The 20,896-nt window shown below is 36.3% G+C and overlaps 1 protein-coding gene across 4 annotated transcripts in view; it reads left to right on the plus strand.

Annotated features, from left to right (window-relative positions):
* Window positions 1-6,773, plus strand: part of SENP6 (SUMO specific peptidase 6) — a 127,326-nt gene extending 120,553 nt beyond the window's left edge. For all 4 annotated transcript variants that reach the window (XM_068985055.1, XM_068985056.1, XM_068985058.1 and 1 more), the window contains 5 exons: window positions 952-1,055; window positions 1,297-1,385; window positions 2,558-2,626; window positions 2,729-2,879; window positions 6,042-6,773. In XM_068985055.1, the coding sequence (XP_068841156.1) occupies window positions 952-1,055; window positions 1,297-1,385; window positions 2,558-2,626; window positions 2,729-2,879; window positions 6,042-6,251 (623 nt within the window). In that variant the 3' untranslated portion in view covers window positions 6,252-6,773. The remainder of the gene's footprint in view (window positions 1-951; window positions 1,056-1,296; window positions 1,386-2,557; window positions 2,627-2,728; window positions 2,880-6,041) is intronic.
* The last annotated feature ends 14,123 nt before the right edge of the window (window positions 6,774-20,896 follow it).

The raw sequence follows: 20,896 nt of genomic DNA on the forward strand, positions 1-20,896 counted from the left end.
CCCATCTTGTCTTGCTTAATAATATTAGCATTCTTAATGCTCTTTTAATAACTTGTACTAAAATAAGTTAAATCCTGTCTAAAATACCTTGAAGTCATGCTTTTAAAAAACTTGGAAATGGTATGCTCTATAGTAAACAATATTTGTATATTTGGCATCAAAGTTCCTGACTCAGTTTTCATTATTTTTTGTAAGTCTTCTCTTTCTTTAAGCTTAATCATTGATTTTTAAGGATTTGGATTCTTAAAAGAGACTTTTAAAATAATTCATTTCAGATATTTCTGTGAGTCATTTATTTTCATACTACCAGCATCTACATTGGCTTGTGTTGTTTTATTTTATTGAAAATTTTATGAATATAACCAAACATGAAGGAAAAGTGCGCCAAGTTGAAGAGCTTACCCATAACTACTAATATTATCATTATTTTCATTTTTATATTTTTAAAAAATTATTTGTACAAAAGCAAGCCCATCTTACTATGTTTTAATCATGTTTTTTAATTTGTACAATTTTCTGTATTTTCACAATTTTAATTTCTCACATGTACACAGTATTTCATTTTAGGTTCTATATTTGCTGATTATTCCTGTTATTGAACAATTATTTTCAAACCATTGTAGCTTCTGTTATTAAAGATATCTAGCATACCTAGCACAAAACATTTATTTATAGACGTGTATTTAAATATATATAAATTTTAATAATACAATTGATACCTAGTTTTTAATGTTTAATGAATTTTAGAGTCTGAGTAGTAGAAACAGCTCTGTAAATAGTATGAAAATCCAGGTTTTTTAAAAAGTAACTTATTTTGTATTTGTGATATTACATGCTAAGACAAATTTTATATTTGTAATTACTATATAATTGCTAGCATTAATTTTAAGATCATATACTATTATGTGCATATTCTTTTTAAGAATTGTGTAATATTTCTTATTGATACAGATGGTTTAAGCAAAATAAGACTAAACTACAGTGATGAATCAGCTGAAGGTAGTAAAATGCTTGAAGATGAACTCATTGACTTCTCAGAAGATCAGGATAACCAGGTGAAACGTAATGCTTAGCAAGGAGTTCCAGTATTTTATATCATTAAAAGTTTTTCTTTGGATTCCTTTGCAGTTCCCTCGGGATTGAGTGACATAGAACATTTTCTAAAGTCTGATCACCTAATTAGAGATATATTTTTTACCTATTTGCCACAAGGGTTTTTATCCTCAGTAGTGCCATTTCGTTATTAGTTACTTAGATTTTATAGTTTCAGTACTAACTGTAGACTGTCTTTTATAGGATGATAGCAGTGATGATGGACTCCTTGCTGACGACAACTGCAGTTCAGAAATAGGACAGTGGCATTTAAAGCCTACTCTCTGTAAACAGTAAGCGTTGACTATACATCTTGTAAACCACCTGGTGACTTTTATTCACATATTCTCTTAGAATAAAATATTAACCATACTGTTTTAATTGAAACAAGTACTTAAGCAAAAATCACAAGGATTTCAGAATCAGTGAGGAAAACCTGGGTCATGCCTACTAATGTCAAGATTGAGTTGGGGAGAATGGAAATCATTTCAGTTCTCCAATTGCCCACTTTCCATCTCTGTGCAAGTGCATACATAGAAAGCCACTATTCCTTTTGGAAAAGTAGTGATTTGAAGCAGGAAAGGACAAAGAATTTTCATTCAGATTCAGGTCAGTAACATGGGGATTGGAGTTTACACTAGCTCCATAGCCACTGTGTGAAGGCTGTGGAGTGACTCAGGACAGTCCTAAGAGGCATGTTCCAGGGAACCTCACATTGAGAGTGAGTCTGTTTTGGTTCTCAGAAGTACATGTTCTGAGATCTCTCCAGGGTCTCCTGACTTCAGGGATGAAGTACCTATTTCTAGACTTAATCTCTTCTTGACTTTTTGTAGGAAATCTCATCTGAAATTCTAGTAACAGCATTTGAAAAGCAAGCGTCAGTATAAAGGAAAACATAGAGACGTAGAGCAGTTAAAATATTTTCTCCAAATCCCATAAAATGTTAGCCAGGAAGAACCTAGGTCTTCAATCATTTCAGGACTTTCTGTACTACATTAAACTTGCTCACATACTTACGTTTAAGAACAAAATTTTGAAAGTTAAGTGTTTTTTTATAGTAAGTGTTCTAAAGTGGAATCTTGCCCCAAACAGTGGATTCTAAGCTAATTCTTTTATGTGAAGATTACCTGTTTAGTTATTTAAAATATCAGTAGATTTTTAAAATGGGATTATCTTTCTTCTGAACAAGGAATGTTCAAATTTTCAGAATTGTTTTGATTTTGTACTAAATTTTGAAGTATTTTTAGGAACTAGCTATGGAACTTTGGTGAAATATATTCATAACTTAGGTATGGCCAAATTATTACTCTATAATTCAGTATTTAATATAATCATGGGTAGTTAAGTATTATTAGGGTGTTTTTGCCTAAAAGGTTTATCCCCTCCTCCATTTTATTGTTAATGTACATCTTTCTGTGCCTTTTAAACATTAATAAAATGTTAATATTTGGTCATTTTATTTCAGACCTTGTATCTTACTGATGGACTCACTCAGAGGCCCTTCTCGGTCAAATGTTGTCAAAATTCTAAGAGAGTAAGTTCAAAACTCTACCTGTATTTTGTATTCTGTTGAGGATGAGGAAGTATGTATATTTATTTGTATGTATGTGTTCTTACTATATACATATCATTGCAGGTATTTAGAGGTGGAATGGGAAGTTAAAAAAGGAAGCAAAAGAAGTTTTTCCAAAGATGTTATGAAAGGCTCTAATCCAAAAGTACCACAGCAAAACAACTTCAGTGACTGTGGCGTATATGTATTGCAGTATGTAGAGAGCTTTTTCGAGGTGAGTTTCAGTTGGTTGGATCTGACTTAATAAATACTGAAATGGTATTTTTGATCTTATGTTAGTGTAAAAGACAGAATAATCAAATATTTTGGAGAGACTGAAAACCGCTGTTTCAAAAATTATTCCAGGGAGCAAAAACTCATAAATCGGAGAATATTTAAGGTTTAAACAAGACTGAACTCCATGTAATCCGAATCCAGTCACTTCTATCACTGACCAACTCTTCTTCTCCACTGGCTCTTTTGGCCTTCAAGAAATCTCTGCCATGATTCAGACCCTATCTCTTTACCTTCTTTTCTCCCCTTCACAAATGTATTTCTGGGAACATATTTATATTCATTGTCTTCATTTCCACAAATCCTACTTGCTTCTCAAACCTGTGTAATCTGGCTTGACCCTCCCCCTTACACAGGAATTGTTCCTGACCTCCCGGCACCATTGACACTGCCGAGCATTCCTTCCTCGTAACACTCTTCGTTTGACTTTACCGTGCATCCTTGTCTTGGATATTCTTTACAGTTTATCTTGACTTCTTCTTCTTCTTCTTCTTTATCCACCAGCCGTTGCGCCATAAGTTCTGTGAATTCTATCACTCAGTGTCACACATGCTGAGTTCTTTAACCCTGCGACCACTTTCTCAGTTCAGTTCACTAGCATCATTATTCCACAGTGCTGTACCAACCTCTGACTAAGCCTCCTTTTTTTTTTTAAATTTATTTATTTTAATTGGAGGCTAATTACAGTGTGGTAGTGGTTTTGCCATACATTGACATGAATCCGCCATGGGTGTACCTGTGTCCCCCATCCTGAACCTCCCTCCCACCTTCCTCCCCATCCCATCCCTCTGGGTCAACCCAGTGCACCAGCCCCAAGCACCCTGCCTCATGCATCGAACCTGGACTGGCGATTCATTTCACATATGATAATTTACATGTTTCAATGCCATTCTCCCAAATCATCCCGCTCTCGCCTTTTCCCACAGAGTCCAAAAGACTGTTCTATATATCTGTGTCTCTTTTGCTGTCTTGCATATAGGGTCATCGTTACCATCTTTCTAAATTCCATATATATGCGTTTAGTATACTGTCTTAAATTTTTTCTTAATGTATTCATTTTTAATTGGAGGATAATTGCTTTAGACAGTCCAGCTCCCTGTGTTGTGCAGCAGCCTCCCACTAGCCATCTGTTTGGTACACGGGAGTGTATACATCAGTGCCACTTGCTCCGTTCGTCTCGCCCTGTCCTTCCCCTGCTGTGTCCCCAAGTCCATTCTCTACGTCTGCGTTTCTAGTCTTCCCTGCAGACAGATCCATCAGATCCCATATATATGCGTTGGATATACGGTATTTGTTTCTCTTCTGCCTTCCTTCACTCTGTATGATAAGCTCTAGGTTCATCCACCTCAGTTCAACTGACTAAAATTTACTGCTTTTTATGGCGAGTATTCCATTGTGTATATGTACCACAACTTGTTTATCCATTCATCTCTCGATGGACATCTAGGCTGCTTCCATATCCTGGCTGTTGTAAATAGTGCTACAGTGAAGACTGCGGTACATGTGTCCTTTTGAACTATGGTTTTCTCAGGGAATATGCCCAGTAGTGGGATTGCTGGGTCATGTGGTCATTTTCCTCCTCGTTTTTTAAAGAAATCTCCATACTGTTCTCCATAGTGGTTGTATCAGCTTGCATTCCCACCAGCAGTGCACGAGGGCTCCCGTTTCTCTACATCCTCTCCAGCATTTACTGTCTGTAGATGTTTTGGTGATGGCCATTCTGACTGGTGTGAGGTGATGTCTCCTTTTAGTTTTAATCTGCGTTTCCCGAATAGTGAGTGACGTTGAGCATCTTTTCCTGTGTGTGTTGGCCGTCTGTCTGTCTTCTTTGGAGAAATGTCTCTGTAGGTCTTCTGCCCAGTTTTTGATTAGGTGGTTTGTTTTTCTGATACTGAAATGCATGAGTTGCTTGTATATTTTGGAGGTTAATCTTTTGTCAGTTTGCAGTTTTCTCTCAGTCTGAGGGCTGTCTTTTCATTTTGTTTATAATTTCCTTTGCTTTGCAAATGCTTTTAAGTTTAATTAAGTCCCATTTGTTTGTTTTTATTTCCATTACTCTGGGAGGTGGGTCAAAGGGGATCTTGCTTTGATTTATGTCAAAGAGCACGGTGCCTATGTTTTCCTCTTAAGAGTTTTATAGTTTTTGCCCTTACATTTTGTTCTTTCTTTCTTTTTTTTTTTTACATTTTGTTCTTTAAACCATTTTGAGTTTATTTTTGGGTATGATGTTAGTGTTCTCATTTCATTCTTTTACATGTAGCTTGCTGGGCCTCTTGCTGTGTTTTTTTCACAGTTGTTTTCTCAAAACCCAAACTTAACCATGTTACTTTTCTGCTTTAAATCTTATAATGGCTTCCTGTTGCTCTTGAGTTAAAAGACTGGAATCCTCCGAATGACCTGCATGCTCTAACTCCTGTCCTAGCTTCTAGCCTTCTTTCTACCCTTCTCACTCCAGCGTTCTGTGTACCATCTACCTGAATGTCATTTCAGGCTCTCATATTCTTTCTTGCCTCCAGACATTGATACCTATTTCCCTCCCTGGAGTATTCTTCCCTGTTGCTTCCATCATTCCTTATTTGACTAATTCCTACTCATTCTTTAGATCTCAGCATAAACATCACTTTTTGATACTGTGCTACGCCCTTAGGTATGTATTCTCATAGGACTCTCTGCTTCTCCTATCTTAGTACCTGTCACATCCATTGTTTTAATTGTTGAGTTATCTGTCTAGACTGGGGCCAGCAGTCCTTTTCATAAGGGGCCAGGTCATAAATATTTTAGGTCCTGTGGCCATACAGTCTCTGCTCTCCATTTTGCTGTTGTGCATGAAAGAAAAAGCATCCGTAGACAGCATGTAGATGAGTTACCGTGGTGATGTTCCAATAAGGCTTTATTTACAAAAACAGGCAATAGGCGGAATTTGACCCACTGGCGGTAGTTTGCTCACCCTTGATCTGTAAGTAGAAATTGTCTTACATCTCCAGTGCCTAGCAAAATGCCTGGAATGTTACTGATTTTTTTTCATTTCTACTCTGGAATGCTTTTGTCATTGAAACTAAAATATTATAATTTTCTGATGTGCATTTAATATTTTTATTCTCAGAATCCAATTCTCAATTTTGAATTACCTATGAATCTGGCAAACTGGTTTCCTCCCCCAAGAATGAGAACAAAAAGAGAAGAAATCCGAAACATAATTCTGAAGCTACAGGAAGATCAGAGCAAAGAGAAAAAGAAGCATAAGGACACTTACTCAACAGAAACGTCTTTAGGTGAAGGAGCAGAACAATATATCAATAGCATCTCAGATTGACCATTTCTGATGCTTGTGGGTATTGCCTTCAGAAACTGAGTGACTTTAAACTTTGGGTATAGACAGTAAAGAACTGAAATGCTCACTACTCAGAGTGATTTGGAAATGTTAATGATTGTATAAATGTCATATAATTAATTTCCAATGGAGTATGTATTAAGTAAAAGTCTGTAAATATGTTAATGAGGCCAATTTTTCCAGCATTTATAATTATTTTTTTCACTTTAGGAAGCTTTTGTTATGTATTTTCTGTTAATAGTACTTAAAACTGCAACTTCTAAACACAAATAAATAAATAAAAAGAAAATATTTATAGGAGGAAATGATTAATTTGATATTCTTTAGTGAAATTAAATTCTTCAGTGGGTGTGATATTTTTCATGGGAATATTCGAGTATCTATGATGATCTTTTCACTTTTGCATTTGTTTTAAAATAAAATGTAAAAATAAGATTAAATTGAAGGCATTCTGAACAAGAAAGACATCTTCATGTGCTTGTATAGCAGGAAAAAATAACAGTTTTTTTTAACCCAGATACTTCCTTGTGTTTGGAGAACTTGGCCCCAAAAGTATAATAAATATTTATAATTTTACTCAATTATTTAAGGAAAAGCAAGTCAAAGAAAAATAACTTTGAATTATACTACTACATAATAACTATATCATATGTTATTGTGAAGTACCTTTCTGAAGATATCAAAAACTCAGGTTAAAACTATTTTGGTAAGTACAGCTTGAATTTCAAATATCCCATGTTACCTTCCTATATTAAAGTATCTACAATCTGTGTGATATAGTTAATTAATAAACATTTTTAACCTGTGAACACAGAAATTTAAATAGGAATTTACTATTTTTTGTAATGACTTTTGCTATTTTTTCATTGCTCATTTTGTTCTTGTTATTTTGATATACAAAGTACCAGACTTTTTGCACCTGAGTTTTTTAGTGAAAATTATTTTTACATGCAAAAGTACTATCTTTAATCAGTTGCATACTGCAGAAAATAATAGTCTATCTTGAATTCCCCTTTGAAAACACTAAAATGTGGTGGTGTTGACACGTTTACAGTTCATATAGGAATCTTGCATATATCTGCTGAAACTATTATTTTCAAATGAAATGTTACACATTCTTTCAAATTGAGACTTGAAATTATATATTTGAAAAGTCGTTTTTTTGTTAAGTAATTTAAAAAGCACATATAACAAACATAGTTGAGAATAAAAGAAAGACCATTTTTAATCAGCAGTTACTTTATTTTTAATCTGGCCATTTCTGGCATTGCAACCCGCATTTTAGGCTACTTTATTGAATTTAACAAAGTCCTTGGGTGTGTTTGGGATGGATTTGGGGTGTTGTTAACAACAACCTAAAAAAAAAGAAAAAAATCTGCTTTATATACACTCATTAAAGGAAAAATTAAAATGTTAAGTTTCAGGAACATCACCATTATTGGTATTGATTATGAACTTGTTAACTTTGAACTATCTTAACATTTTTATTTGTGATTATATTATTACTTTTTAAGGAATACCCTAGAACTCTTTTAGCTCAGATATGAAAAGACAAGTTTATTATTTACTGAATATGGACCAAGAAAGAAATTATTTAAAAAACCTGATGGCAGTACTCAAAACTGGCATATTTTTTTCACTATACTGTGTTAGAATTTAAGGTACTGAAAGAACTATTCTAAAATGCTTGGTTTTGTTTCAGTTTCTAATGGCTACATTTTACACTCTTAATTTTTAAAAAGATAAAAAAACAACCTGTCCTTTGGGCCAGTTCAGTCCATCATGTTTTGACATGAGAAATACAGATATGTCTGTCAACTTTCTGGAGGCAGAGTATCCAGCTGTTTGATCATATTTCTCCCACCCTGTATAAAATTCTATATTTAAAAGTTATGCTAATGACTTTGCTTTGGAGATAAATCTTTGGAGACTGCCAGGTTGAGCTCCAAAATTAGAGTTGAGAATCTTTGGTGTGTATGCACATTTACTTGCTAATTGTGTACTCTGGTACTTCTACATGTAGTTTATAGTGGATATCAACCTTTTAAAATGTATTATTAGTACTCAGAAGTCGTGAAACAGAATTTTAAAGCTTAGAGGTTTGTTACTAGATGCTGAAACTGCATGACAGTATCTGGTGTCTTAACTAATTAGATAGATTTGTTGTATTTGTTTTCTTGTTGGATAGAATAACACTTAATCATTTTTAGAAGGGTTTTAGATTACTTGCCATAAAATTTGTATGTGTCTTAGCTCTTGGTAGTTTACGAGCAAAGTTGGCATTCAATTAGTCCTTTTCCTTTGATGTCGCTAAGACAGCTGAAAACTTAATAGTATTACTTCAGGTTCACATAAAGCTAAATCAGTTAAGCATAGTAACCTGTGCTTAAATTATTAGTTAATTAAATGTAGGAGGCTTTATTTGAGAGGATGAAATAATTATCTAAATTATATCTTGTTTAAGTCACCAAAATGAATTTCCTATTTTTTCTCTTTAAAAAGCTATGATCTCTGAGAACTGTAAGATACAAGAACGAATGCTTTAATTTCCCAGAAGTTAAAAATTATAATTAAACTCTCAGAAAATCCACTGAAGAGGAACAATAAAGAATATATTTTAATATATATGATCAAGAGTTGGTGGCGTAAAGCTTACTGGGATGTAGTAACAGAATGGATAATTTAGTTAGGACCCATCAGAGATGAGGCTGTGTGGTACTGTGTGTCTAGAAGAGGTGCAGACAGCAAAGTGGCTCTGAGAACAAAGCAGAAGGAGGAGATTATTGGGGAAGGAGACCACAGACTGTCTAGCCAGGGGACCATCAGTGGAGAGCTGACCGCTGAATGCACGGAGGCAGACCAGAGTTGGAAACGTAGCCTACTAAGCAATGTTCTAAAATACTCCAGTAAGACTTTCTGGTACATTTGTCATTTCACTACTCCCAAGAAGAAGTAAAACAGTTATGAAAACTGTTCTTCAAAACTTAAATTTAACCACAGAGGAAGTATTGGTTGATCAAGTGGAAGAAATGTGTACCTTGGGGGAAATAGGCCTCCCATCTTAATTCTGAAAAGCCAGATGAAGAAATAATGGTAGAATCCCCTGAACTATTAAGGATGTCAGAGTGCAGTGTACTTGGAGGAAAGTACCACAGACCCCATAGTCTGAAACAGAAAAAAGTTAAAAGCTTAGAGGCCTTCGCTATCTTTATCTCAAGTCATGCCATACTTACTGTAGATTATAGCGAGGAACATATTATCCAAAACAAGGATTTTCTAGAAACGTGCATCAGAATCATCTGGGGAGCTTTTCTGAATACTCATATCTAGGCTCTTTACCCCAATGGTGCCATGTACTTTCAGACAGTTCCTCAAGTAATTCTAGTAGTCACCTCCACTGATGTAAAAAGGGTCGACATATGTCCCTGACGTCTTTCAAGTTGCTGGTCCCAAAGGTAAAGGCTTGTCTGCATTTTCTTCTCTCAAATGCTTTAAGATACCACTTCACACCTACCTCCCAAGTTCTCATTAAGAACTTGATAGGTAAAGTTAATAAATTCCTGTTACTAAACTTTGCAGAATTATAAAGAAATTAAGGTACTCAAAGGTTAGAGCCCAGCTGATACCTTGTTTTTCAAAAGGCACAAAGTAAATTCTGCAAATTACAAGAATGTCAACTCTTGATAGGATTCTAAAGTGGATTTATTAAATGGATGATTTGTGAACTCTTAATGGTCCACCAGGAGTTACGGGTCACTATAACCAGGGTTGTTTAGTATTTTAACTAGGATTCTGAACTTGTCAATCTGTAGAATGCAGTCAGACTAACAATTCTCAAAAGTGTTTTTGCTGACTCTAGTTTTGAGAGATATAAGTTCTCTGGTTGAATAAGTTTAGAAAAATTTTAAAACAAATTAGGCAGGCTTCTTGGAGCCAATATGCAGAATGATTAAACAAGGGAAATACAGAACACAGTATACTAAATTCAGAATTTGACCATATCCTCTTTCTCTTTTCCCGCACTGGTTCTCTAAACTTCCTTATAAATACTAGCCATCAGAAGACAGAATTAACTCTTTGGGGTGTTTGTGAACTGAACTTTATGAGGAGTTGTTTTTGAGACTTATCTGAGGCTGGTTATTTTTTTATATTTTATTTTATTAATACTTGGGTATACCATTTGGAAACTTGAAAATAAATGACTAATGTCTTGGGGAAATGAAGTTTCATGTGAATCATTCTTTTATAATTAATTAAAAAATTACAGACCTAACTCTTTATATATATAAAGTGGATTCTTCTAGAGAAAACAGATTTGATGATACTAATTTTTATAAGTCATCAAACTTCCTAAACTCATTCATACACAAGTAGAGATTGTGTAAAAAGATGAAAGTGAGCTGAATGGTTATCTGGAGACTCTTCCTTGTTACATCTGAATCACTTAACTGCAACCTTATGCCTCCCCTAATTTCCATTCCATCAGCATCTAATTTAGAATTAAATTGAAACCCACAAACTTTATAGCTAGGAACATTTTTTTTTCCTTCTGAAGAAATCTGCAAAGAAGTACTCTTTATTGATTTAATATACTTTCCATATGTTTAATCCCTGAAATAACTGAATATTAGTTGTTTAAAGCTTGTTATAAAACTTACTACATTTATCATAATTAGCTTTATACATGTTGATAGCAGAGGATTTGATCCAAAAGAAATCAGATGAAAAGAAAGTGTTAGTCAGTCACTCGTGTCTGAGTCTTTGCCACCCCATGGACTGTAGCCTGCCAGGCTCCTCTGTCCATGGAGTTCTCCAAGCAAGAATACTGGAGTGGGTTGCCATTTCTTTCTCCAGGTGGTCTTCCCAACCATGTATCAAACCTGGGTTTCTTGCTTTGCAGGCAGATTTTTTACTGTCTGAGCCATCAGGGAAGCCCAGAGATGAAAAGAAATTGATCCTTAAATACAGAAGAAATGCTCTGAGTACCTACTTTTGTACTAGGTACTCAGGGTTTAAAACAGGGAGCCAAACAGATACCATCTTTCCCCCATTATAGTATAATGGAAAGACGTCTGTTAATCAGCCTCATGAATAAATAATTTTAAATAAGTGCGATGCAGGAAAAGCATAAATTGTATGAAGGCTAATCTGGGGAGGTTGGGGACATCTTCCCTGAAGTTGTGACATTTGAACTAGTGGTGGACATGAAGTATGGGAGGGCAGAAGAATCGTGCTTGCAGACTGCAAAGTCCATGAGACAGGGAGATGTGTAACCTGTGCTAAATGATGACGGCCTTGTTTGTGCACTATATGCCAAACATTGTTCCAAACTTTAAATGTATGAATTCATTTATTTACAATGACTATGAGCTATGTACTGTTATTACTCCCACTTTACAAAAGAACCAACAGGTCCAAAGACATAGTTTCTCCAGCAAAGCTAGGCACCATCTACCCTAGAAGCTAGGTCAGCCTGGCTAGATAAAAGAAGATGAAAATTAATGCAATGTCCTTACTTTTAAAAGATACCTTATTTCTAAGATGGACTTTTTTTTTTTTTTTTTCACATTTTAACCTCTGAATTAAGGCTTCACCTTACTGAACAAGGAATGAGTTTGCATTGCATTGGAATCACCTGCAAAGCTTGATAAAACACACATTACTGGGCCTCATCCTCAATTTCTGATTCAGGATTGTCTTCAATTGAGCCTGCACATTCTTATTTCTAACAAGCCATGGAAGACCACACTTCAAGAACCACTGAGGTGTTTCTTATTTAGCATTTGCAGCCATATATGTGAAAACCTCTTGAAACAGGTAAGACCAAGAGAGCACCAAGCATCGAAGCATCCTAGATTCAGCAAACTACTATATAAAATTATTTGATGATATCTACTCAATAATACTTTCTGTGTAATTACAGTTAAATGTGACTATCTCTGAGGCATGTGATCATACCACATAGCTTAGCTTTTTAAAAAAATGGTTAAATCTAGATTGATCTTTCCTTTATAGCCTCATTTAACAGCTTGGTATTTTTCATATATTCTCCATACTCATATAATCTCTATAGAATATGTATAAAGGAGTATTAAATGTGTTTTTTATAACAACTGGGATAACTATAAACTTTTAAAGCATCTTCTGTTTTTCAGCAATAACTTGTGAAAATCAATCCAAGCCACCTAGTATAATCAAGGTCAAAGTGAATTATAGAAAGAAAGTGAAAGTGCTGGTCACTCAGTCCTGTCCAACTCTGCAACCCTGTGAACTGTAGCCCGCCAGGCTCTTCTGTCATGGAGTTCTCAAGGGAAAAATACTGGAGGGGTTGCTGTTTCCTTCTCCAGGGGGTCTTCCAAACCCAGGGATAGAACCTGGGTCTCTTGTACTGAAGGCAGATTCTTTACCATCTGACCCACCAGTGATGGACTCTAGCCATTGTCTTAACTCTAGCAGTCTGGATAGGCTTGGTTATGTTGTAGTAACAATTCCAAAATCTCAGTGGCTTACTCTTTCCGAAAGCTTTCTCCCTTTGGTCGGGCTACTTGTCCAAAAGAAGAAGGCAAGGGAGTTCTGTCCCAGTTTCTTGGCTACCCAGACTGAGGAAGCTCTAGGCTGATACGAGCTTTCACGGCCACAACAGAGTAGGAAGAAAGCCTGATGACGAGCAGCACGTGAACCCAAAGCTTCTACCCAGAGGGGTGCGTCACTTCCACTCACTGCCCTGGCCCGAACATGCTCGGTGACACTCCTAATTTCAACATGAACAAAGAAGTTCACTCTTACCATAATTCCAAAATGGAATATTTTTAGCTGCTTCCGTGACCACCACACTACTGATGGGCTTTCCCTTTATTTCCATGAGCATGTAATATATTTCCCTGTTTGTTTGTTAATACAGATAGTTCTTGCTCTTTGGAGTGGATTCCTAGGGATTGTAGGATCAAAGATCCCCGATAGTTTTAACTTTTATAAATATTTCCTACTTATTTCCTAAAAGAATGTAAGAATTTACATTTCCTCCAGAAATGTATTAAAATACATTTTTTTCTGCATCCCCAGCAGCAGTAAGTATTCTAGCTGTTTTATTTTGCAAGTGTTGTGAACATGAAGCTGTTTTCACTATTATTTTGATTTGCATTTCCCTGGGCTCCAGTTTAAATTTGAGCATTTTTTCCATGACAGCTGTGCTTTTCATTTGTTTACTTTTCCATTGTATTAGTAGGTTTTTTTCTATTAACATTTAAGCTTTCTGCATATTACATTGTCATCTGTTTTATAAGTGTGTCTTTCTTGATTACTATTTGTAGCCTTGTTTACATATTTTTCATACCAGTTTTTTGTTGGCTGAGTCCTGTGGCATGTGGTATCTTAGTTCCCCAAATGGGGATCGAACACGCACCCCCTGCATTGGAAGCGTGGAGTCTCAACCACTGGACTGCCAGGGAGGTACTTTATACCAACATTTTAATGTATTTTCTGAGTTTAAAATCTTAGTTAAGAAGCTACTTCTTGAATCCTGATAGTACACACAGTCACATGTATCTTTCAAGATTTTTTGAAAATTTAAGTAATAAAACTGTGGAACTCATTTCTGTGTATGGCAAAAAGATATGGATGTTATATTATTAAATTTATATTCTTCAAATAGCCATTTGTGCCAGCATTATTTATAAAAACTTTTTAGCATTAAAATGAATTTCCATCTTTGTCATATAATTACTACAACAATATTATTTATGAAATTTCCATTTTTTTCTTTAAGTGGTCTCATTACTCTTATTTATGGGGCTTTCCAGGTGGCTCAGTGGTGAAGAATTCACCTGTCAGTGCAGGAGATGTGGGTTCAATCCCTGGGCTGGGAAGATCCCCTGGGGGAGGAAATGGCAACCCACTCCAGTATTCTTGCCTGGATAATCTCATGGACAGAGGAGCTTGGTGGGCTATAGTCCATGGAGTTGCAAAGAGCTGGATGAAATCGAGCCCATGTGTGCACATGTACATGCACGCACGCACACACACACACACACACACACACAATTACTTCATTTCTACCTACTAACTATAAGACCTAATATATCTAATAACTCTAGTAACTATCTGGGGCTTCCCAGCTGGTGCTAGTGGTAAAGAATCTGCCTGCCAATGAAGGAGATGCAAGAGACTCGGGTTTGGTCCCTGGGAAATCCCATGGACAAAGGAACCTGGTGGGCTGCAGTCCATAGGGTTGCAAAAAATCGAACATGACTAAGCACACACACAGCTATAAAGCACAGTGACAGCTGTACCCAAAGGAAGTTTATAGACTTAATCCCTTCCATTATTACACAGAAAAATGAAAAATAAGGGTATTTCAAACATGTTAGAAGATAAGAACAGAACAATAATATTTTCTCAAAAAACTATGGAAGAGGAAATTAAGGAAAATGAAAATTAATGAGCTAGAACTAACTCTATTGCACTACCATTCCTTGGCACAGTTTAGTTCAGTTCAGTCGCTCAGTCTTGCCCAACTCTTTGTGATCCCTTGGACTGCAGCATGCCAGGCCTCTCTATCCATCACCAACTCCCAGATCTTACTGGGATGTCCATTGAGTCTGTGATGCCATCCAACCATCTCATCCTCTGTCATCCCCTTCTCCTGCATTCAATCTTTCCCAGCAAGAGGGTCTTTTCCAATGAGTCAGTTCTTCGCAGCAGGTGGCCAAAGTATTGGAGTTTCAGTTTCAGCTTCAGCATCAGTCTTCCAATGCATATTCAGGACTGATTTCCTTTAGGATGGACTGGTTGGATCTCCTTGTAGTCCAAGGGACTCTCAAGAGTCTTCAATACCGCAGTTCAAAAGCATCAATTCTTCAGTGCTCAGCTTTCTTTACAGTCCAACTCACATCCATACATGATTACTGGAAAAACCATAGCCTTGACTAGATGGACGTTTGTTGGCAAAGTAATGTCTCTGCTTTTGAATATGCTGTCTAGGCTGGTCATAACTTTTCTTCCAAGGAGTAAGCATCTTTTAATTTCATGGGTGAAGTCACCATCTGCAGTGATTTTGGAACCCCCCCAAATCTGTCACTGTTTCCATTGTTTCCCCATCTATTTGCAATGAAGTGATGGGACTGGATGCCATGATCTTAGTTTTCTGAATGTTGAGTTTTAAGTCAACTTTTTCACTCTCCTCTTTAACTTTCATCAAGAGGCTTAGTTCCTCTTCACTTTCTGCCATAAGGGTGGTGTCATCTGCATATCTGAGGTTATTGATATTTCTCCCAGCAATCTTGATTCCAGCTTGTGCTTCTTCCAGCCCAGCGTTTCTCATGATGTACTCTGCATATAAGTTAAATAAGCAGGGTGACAATATACAGTCTTGACATGCTCCTTTTTCGAATTGGAACCAGTCTGTTGTTCCATACACAAAACCTACCCAAATCTGGATTTTTGGAAAAGATAATAATTTATCTTTTCTTATCTCAGATAAACTCTGAGCCTGATCAAGGTAAAATGAAAAAAAGTAAAAAAGGAAAAGGAAAGATATCACAGATACAGAAAGGCTTTAAAAAGGGACTTTAATGTGTAATTCTATGACCACAAATTTGAAAGCTTGAAGGAAACAGGTCTTGGAGAATTAGAGTATACTAGAATGGATTCAGGAAGTAGACAACTTGATTATATTATGTACAGTTAGAAGATCCTGGCAAGGTATTACAGAGCCACTGTTACATTGCACAAATACCTTATCAATTCTTGGATCTGAATTTTTAAACAGTTAAATCTGAGGTTATTTAAACAATATAGGCCATAAAAATGGGTGAAAAACTCCCAACTCATTTATGAGGCCAGCATACCTTTAATTAAAAAGTTCCAGTGAAGACTGTATTACAAAGCAACACTAAGGAAGTGCAATTTGCGCTTCAAGATTGACAAAATTTAAATAAAATACTGATCATTAGAATCCAGCAATAACAAACAAGTGATATCCTATGACCAACTTCAAGGATGTTCAATATCAGAAAATATATCAATTTAATTATTATGTCAAAGCTTAAAGGGAGAAATTTATGGGACTGTATAAAAACTCAGTTATTCATAACAGTCTTTAAATGCGAACTGAGAAATCTGTTAAAATGCAAATTCCTAATAATATATTCAATGATGAAACACAAAAAACTAAAATTTATACTGAGAAACTAGATGGCTCTCAAACTTTTAAACATTGTTTTTGCACTCAAAACAGATGTAAAAAGACAAGAATATGAGATATCTGGTATAAACTCAGTATAAAGAATATTTTTTGACATTTAAAAAAAGAACTGGTCCATTGCCTGGATAAATGCACAATGAGAATCTAGAAAAGAAATGTGGGGGAAAATTATTCCAGTAATGACCAAGAGCTATAAAATATTTAGGAGTAAATTAAGCAAGAAAAGGCATACAACCTGACAGAAAACTACACAGTTTCATCGACAGCCACAGAATAAGTGCTTAAGGAATGGAAACATAATCATGTCCTCAGACGGGAAGGTATTACACTGTGAAAACGTCAGTTCTCTCAAAATTGAACTACTAGTCAATGTTATATAATACTGGTAGTGGTGTTTTAGATAGATTTAAAATCTCAAAGCTTATATAAAAGTAAAAAACGAATCCCTGAGAGAATCCTAGAAAAATGGTATCAGAATGTATGACAAGTCACTATGAAAAATCAATACTGAATTTGGGAAGGAGGATGGAATAAAAACGAGGTGTGTTCAGAGAAACAGACTGAAGCAGAGGGAGGCAGGAGCGACCACATGATAAAGGGACTGTTGTCCGGAATGAAGTAAGTCGGATAGAGAGACAGACATACGATATTGCTTACATTTGGCATCTTCTTCACGTGAAAGCCATGGCAAACCTAGGCAGCGTGTTGAAAAGCACTCTGTCAACAAAGGTGCATCTCGTCAAGGCTGTGGTCTTCCCTGTGCTCATGTATGGTTGCGAGAGCTGGACCGCAAAGAAGGCAGAGCATCAAAGAGCTAATGCCTTCAAACTGTGGTGCTGGGGAAGACTCCTGAGAGTCCCTTGGACAGCAAGGGGATCAAACCAGTCAATCTTAAGGGATCAACCCTGAACACTCATTGGAAGGACTGATGCTGAAGCTGAAACTCCAGTATTTTGGTCATCTGATGCAAACAGCTGACTCATTGGAAAAGTCCCCGGATGCTGGGAAGATTGAGGGCAGAAGGATATCAGGATGTCAGAGGATGAGATGGCTGGATGGCATCACTGAAGCAATGGACGTGAACTTGGGCAATCTTCAGGAAATGATGAGGGACAGGGAAGCCTGGTGTGCTGCAGTCTATGGGGTCGCCAAGTGTTGGACACGACTGGGTGACTTAACAACACATGTGGAATCTAAAAAAAGGATACAGATGAATTTACCTACAAAATGGAAATAGAGTCACAGAGGTAAAAGACAAACATGGTTACCAGGGGGTGAGGGGAGGGGGAGGACAAACTGGGAGATTGGATTGACATATATACCCTGCTGCTGCTGCTGCTGCTGCTGCTAAGTCGCTTCAGTCGTGTCCGACTCTGTGCAACCCCATAGGCGGCAGCCCACCAGGCTCCCCCGTCCCTGGGATTCTCCAGGCAAGAACACGGGAGTGGGCTGCCATTTCCTTCTCCATATATACCCTACTATGTATATAAAATAGATAACTAATAAGGACCTACTGTACAGTACCAGGAACCCCACTCAGTACTCTGTAATAGCCTATATGTGGAAGGAATAAGAGAGTGGATGTGGCATGCCTGATTTCCTTTACTATACATTTGAAACTAGCACATCGTGAATCAACTCTTCTCCAATACAAATTTTTAAAGGTGTGTGGGTTTTTAATCATCACACTGTACACATTAAACTTATACAATGTGGAAAACAAGAGGGCAAGACACCAGCAACACACGAAGGGCGGAAAGGGCAACATAGCGAATATTGGCGTGGCCAGTCATCCACTGCCCATTGTTGCTGCTTCTCTAACCTGCTGTTCATTTAGGCTTTAGAATAAACTGCTGCTGTCATCAGCCATGTCTGAAGTACTAATTAACATTTTATACGGAGAGTCCTGTAGTTGTTTTTATCGTTCACTCACTGGAGACTTGGCTATAAATAGGATAACCACAATAACTCTGGGGAGAAATTATTCTCTAGACACAGCACTAGTCACGATTTCTTCAAGTTGCCAAGTAACCTACCAAAGCCCCAGGCAAGACTAGGTCCATGGACTAGAGACTATACTCCTTCTGCAAGAGGCAGCGGATGTCAGACGTTTCTTTTCTTTGCAGGTTTTTCGACAGTGACATCACAGACAAATGTATTTTAGATTTTGACCCTGTCTAAAGTCCAGTTGTCTATACATTGCCGCCCTGCCCCTGCCCCCTCCCCCCACCCCTTGCCTGCCACCTGAATTTGTCACACAAACACACAAACAAAACTGGAAAGTTTCAGGAGGAAACAATTCTTACACTCTGCGGAGATGCATTATGATAATTTCTGTTTTATTCTTTTTTAAAATGCTCCTGGAAAGCCACTACCTTGATATTATCATCCACAGTTTGAATAACACCAATGTTTTAACTTTATGCACTTCAGAAGATCTAAATACAAAAGTAAAATTTTATCTAGTGACAACTTGCATACATTGATATATCCATGTTGCATAAATTATGAAAATTGTTTTTTGAATTCTTAAATTTTTGTTTAAAAATGTATCACTCATTCAAAGATGATGTTGAACTTTGGAATGTGTGGGGTATATGTTGAGGCAGGATGTTTTCTGATTATTTTCATTTTGCTATTGGCAAGATTATATTGCATGACCAATATATTTCTCCACAGACTTTTATTTAATTTTTAGAATGGGCAAAGTATACAAGAAATCTAATAAAATATGAATGACAAACATGAAAAGACTTTCAACCTTATTAGTAATCAGAGAATACTTTGTGATAGGAGTTTATACTGAAACAGCCACTTGGGTAAACAATTTTGTATTGTCTAGGAAACCTGAATATTGATAATCTAGAAAGCCACAGTTCTGCTCTCAGATTAATACTCTGGAAACATTTTTGTGTAAAAATGGACTTGGAAACATGTAAATAATAATACTTATAATAATACTATTCATAATAGCATAGACAGGGAAAAGCTCAAATGTTCATTGACAGTCGAATGGATAAACTGTGGTTACTCATATTACGTTATTTCACACAACAGTGAAAATGAATTCCATCCACATGTAACAACATGGATGAATCTAAAAACACTACTGTGAGCTGAAAACATGTATCAGGAGAATTTACAGTATAAGATGCTGTTTCTTTCATGTTAAACAACATTCAAGCTAAAATTACATTGCATAGGAACTCATATATGAAAACATAGAAAAGTCAGAAAATTATTAAACTAGAAATCCAGGTTAGTAGATGCCTCTTTGGGGGAAAGTTGAAGTTGTGAGTGCAGTGGGACACACAATGTACAGACATTTGTTTTAAAATATCCAAGAGCAAAATTAAAAATTTTGTTTGTACCCAGAAATGACCTTAGACATTTTTTTAGAATTTGCTTGAGTTAATTAACTTAGCCAGCCTATCTTCACTTTATTAATAAATGTGCAAATATAATATTTATTTCATCTTAGGGATATATTTCTTTGAAAAGACCTAAGTTTTCTCACAGCAATTTTTTAACAAAAGATTTCAAGAATCATGCCATTTATTTCAATCTGACTCTTCTAAGAGAAAGTAACTAAAACTTTAGAAAGCTAAAAAAAAATGCTGAAAATGTCTCAGATTATTTTTTCTTTTTAAAAGATACAAGCTTTTATTTTTAAGTATTACAAACTTACAGAAAAAAGTACAAGGCCATAAATGAATGTATAACTCAAAGAATTAGCACCAATGAACCCACCTGAGCAACTGCCACCCACTCAGGTGAAAAACAGAGCATTACCAGAATCTCAGAAGCCTTCCACACGCCTCTTATTAAGCTACCAACCCTTTTTAATGCATCATTTTGAATTACTAATAAGTGCAATAGATGATTTAGGTTATTTGATTACTGTTCAGCAAACGTTCACAGCCTGTGCATCCACGTTAAGACCACTCATCCTGCCCTACTGATGCTACACTTGGTCATCTGAACTTTTTCATCTAATGGAACGGTGGCAGAAGCAGCAGGGTGCCAGTTCTGGGCTGAGGCTTTAGGAAACACAGCAGGTTTCTGACCTCAAGGAGAATGTACCCCCGGGTAGCCACTGGCCCTTCATTTTGACCCCTGGAATGAGACACGTAGAGCAGACCTGAATTTACTAGCAGCCTGAATTAGAGTTGTCCCAGGCAACCTACATACTTGACAGGAAGAAAAGTGAATGCTTTTTGCTATATGCCACTGAGATTGTGTTGGTTGCAGCAAAGGCTGACTGATACAGCGACCATTCGGTATACTCGACAAAGCATAAGTGAGTGAACCCCTCTTATTACTCTGTGAATCCATTTAAGGCTTTGTTCACTTCAGACTCACGTTTATTATTAACTGAAGGATAATATTTAACTCTGACATATATTTAATTAGATACTTCCTGGTC

Source organism: Capricornis sumatraensis, chromosome 13, assembly GCF_032405125.1.
Source record: "Capricornis sumatraensis isolate serow.1 chromosome 13, serow.2, whole genome shotgun sequence".
Classification (NCBI taxonomy): Eukaryota; Metazoa; Chordata; class Mammalia; order Artiodactyla; family Bovidae; genus Capricornis; species Capricornis sumatraensis.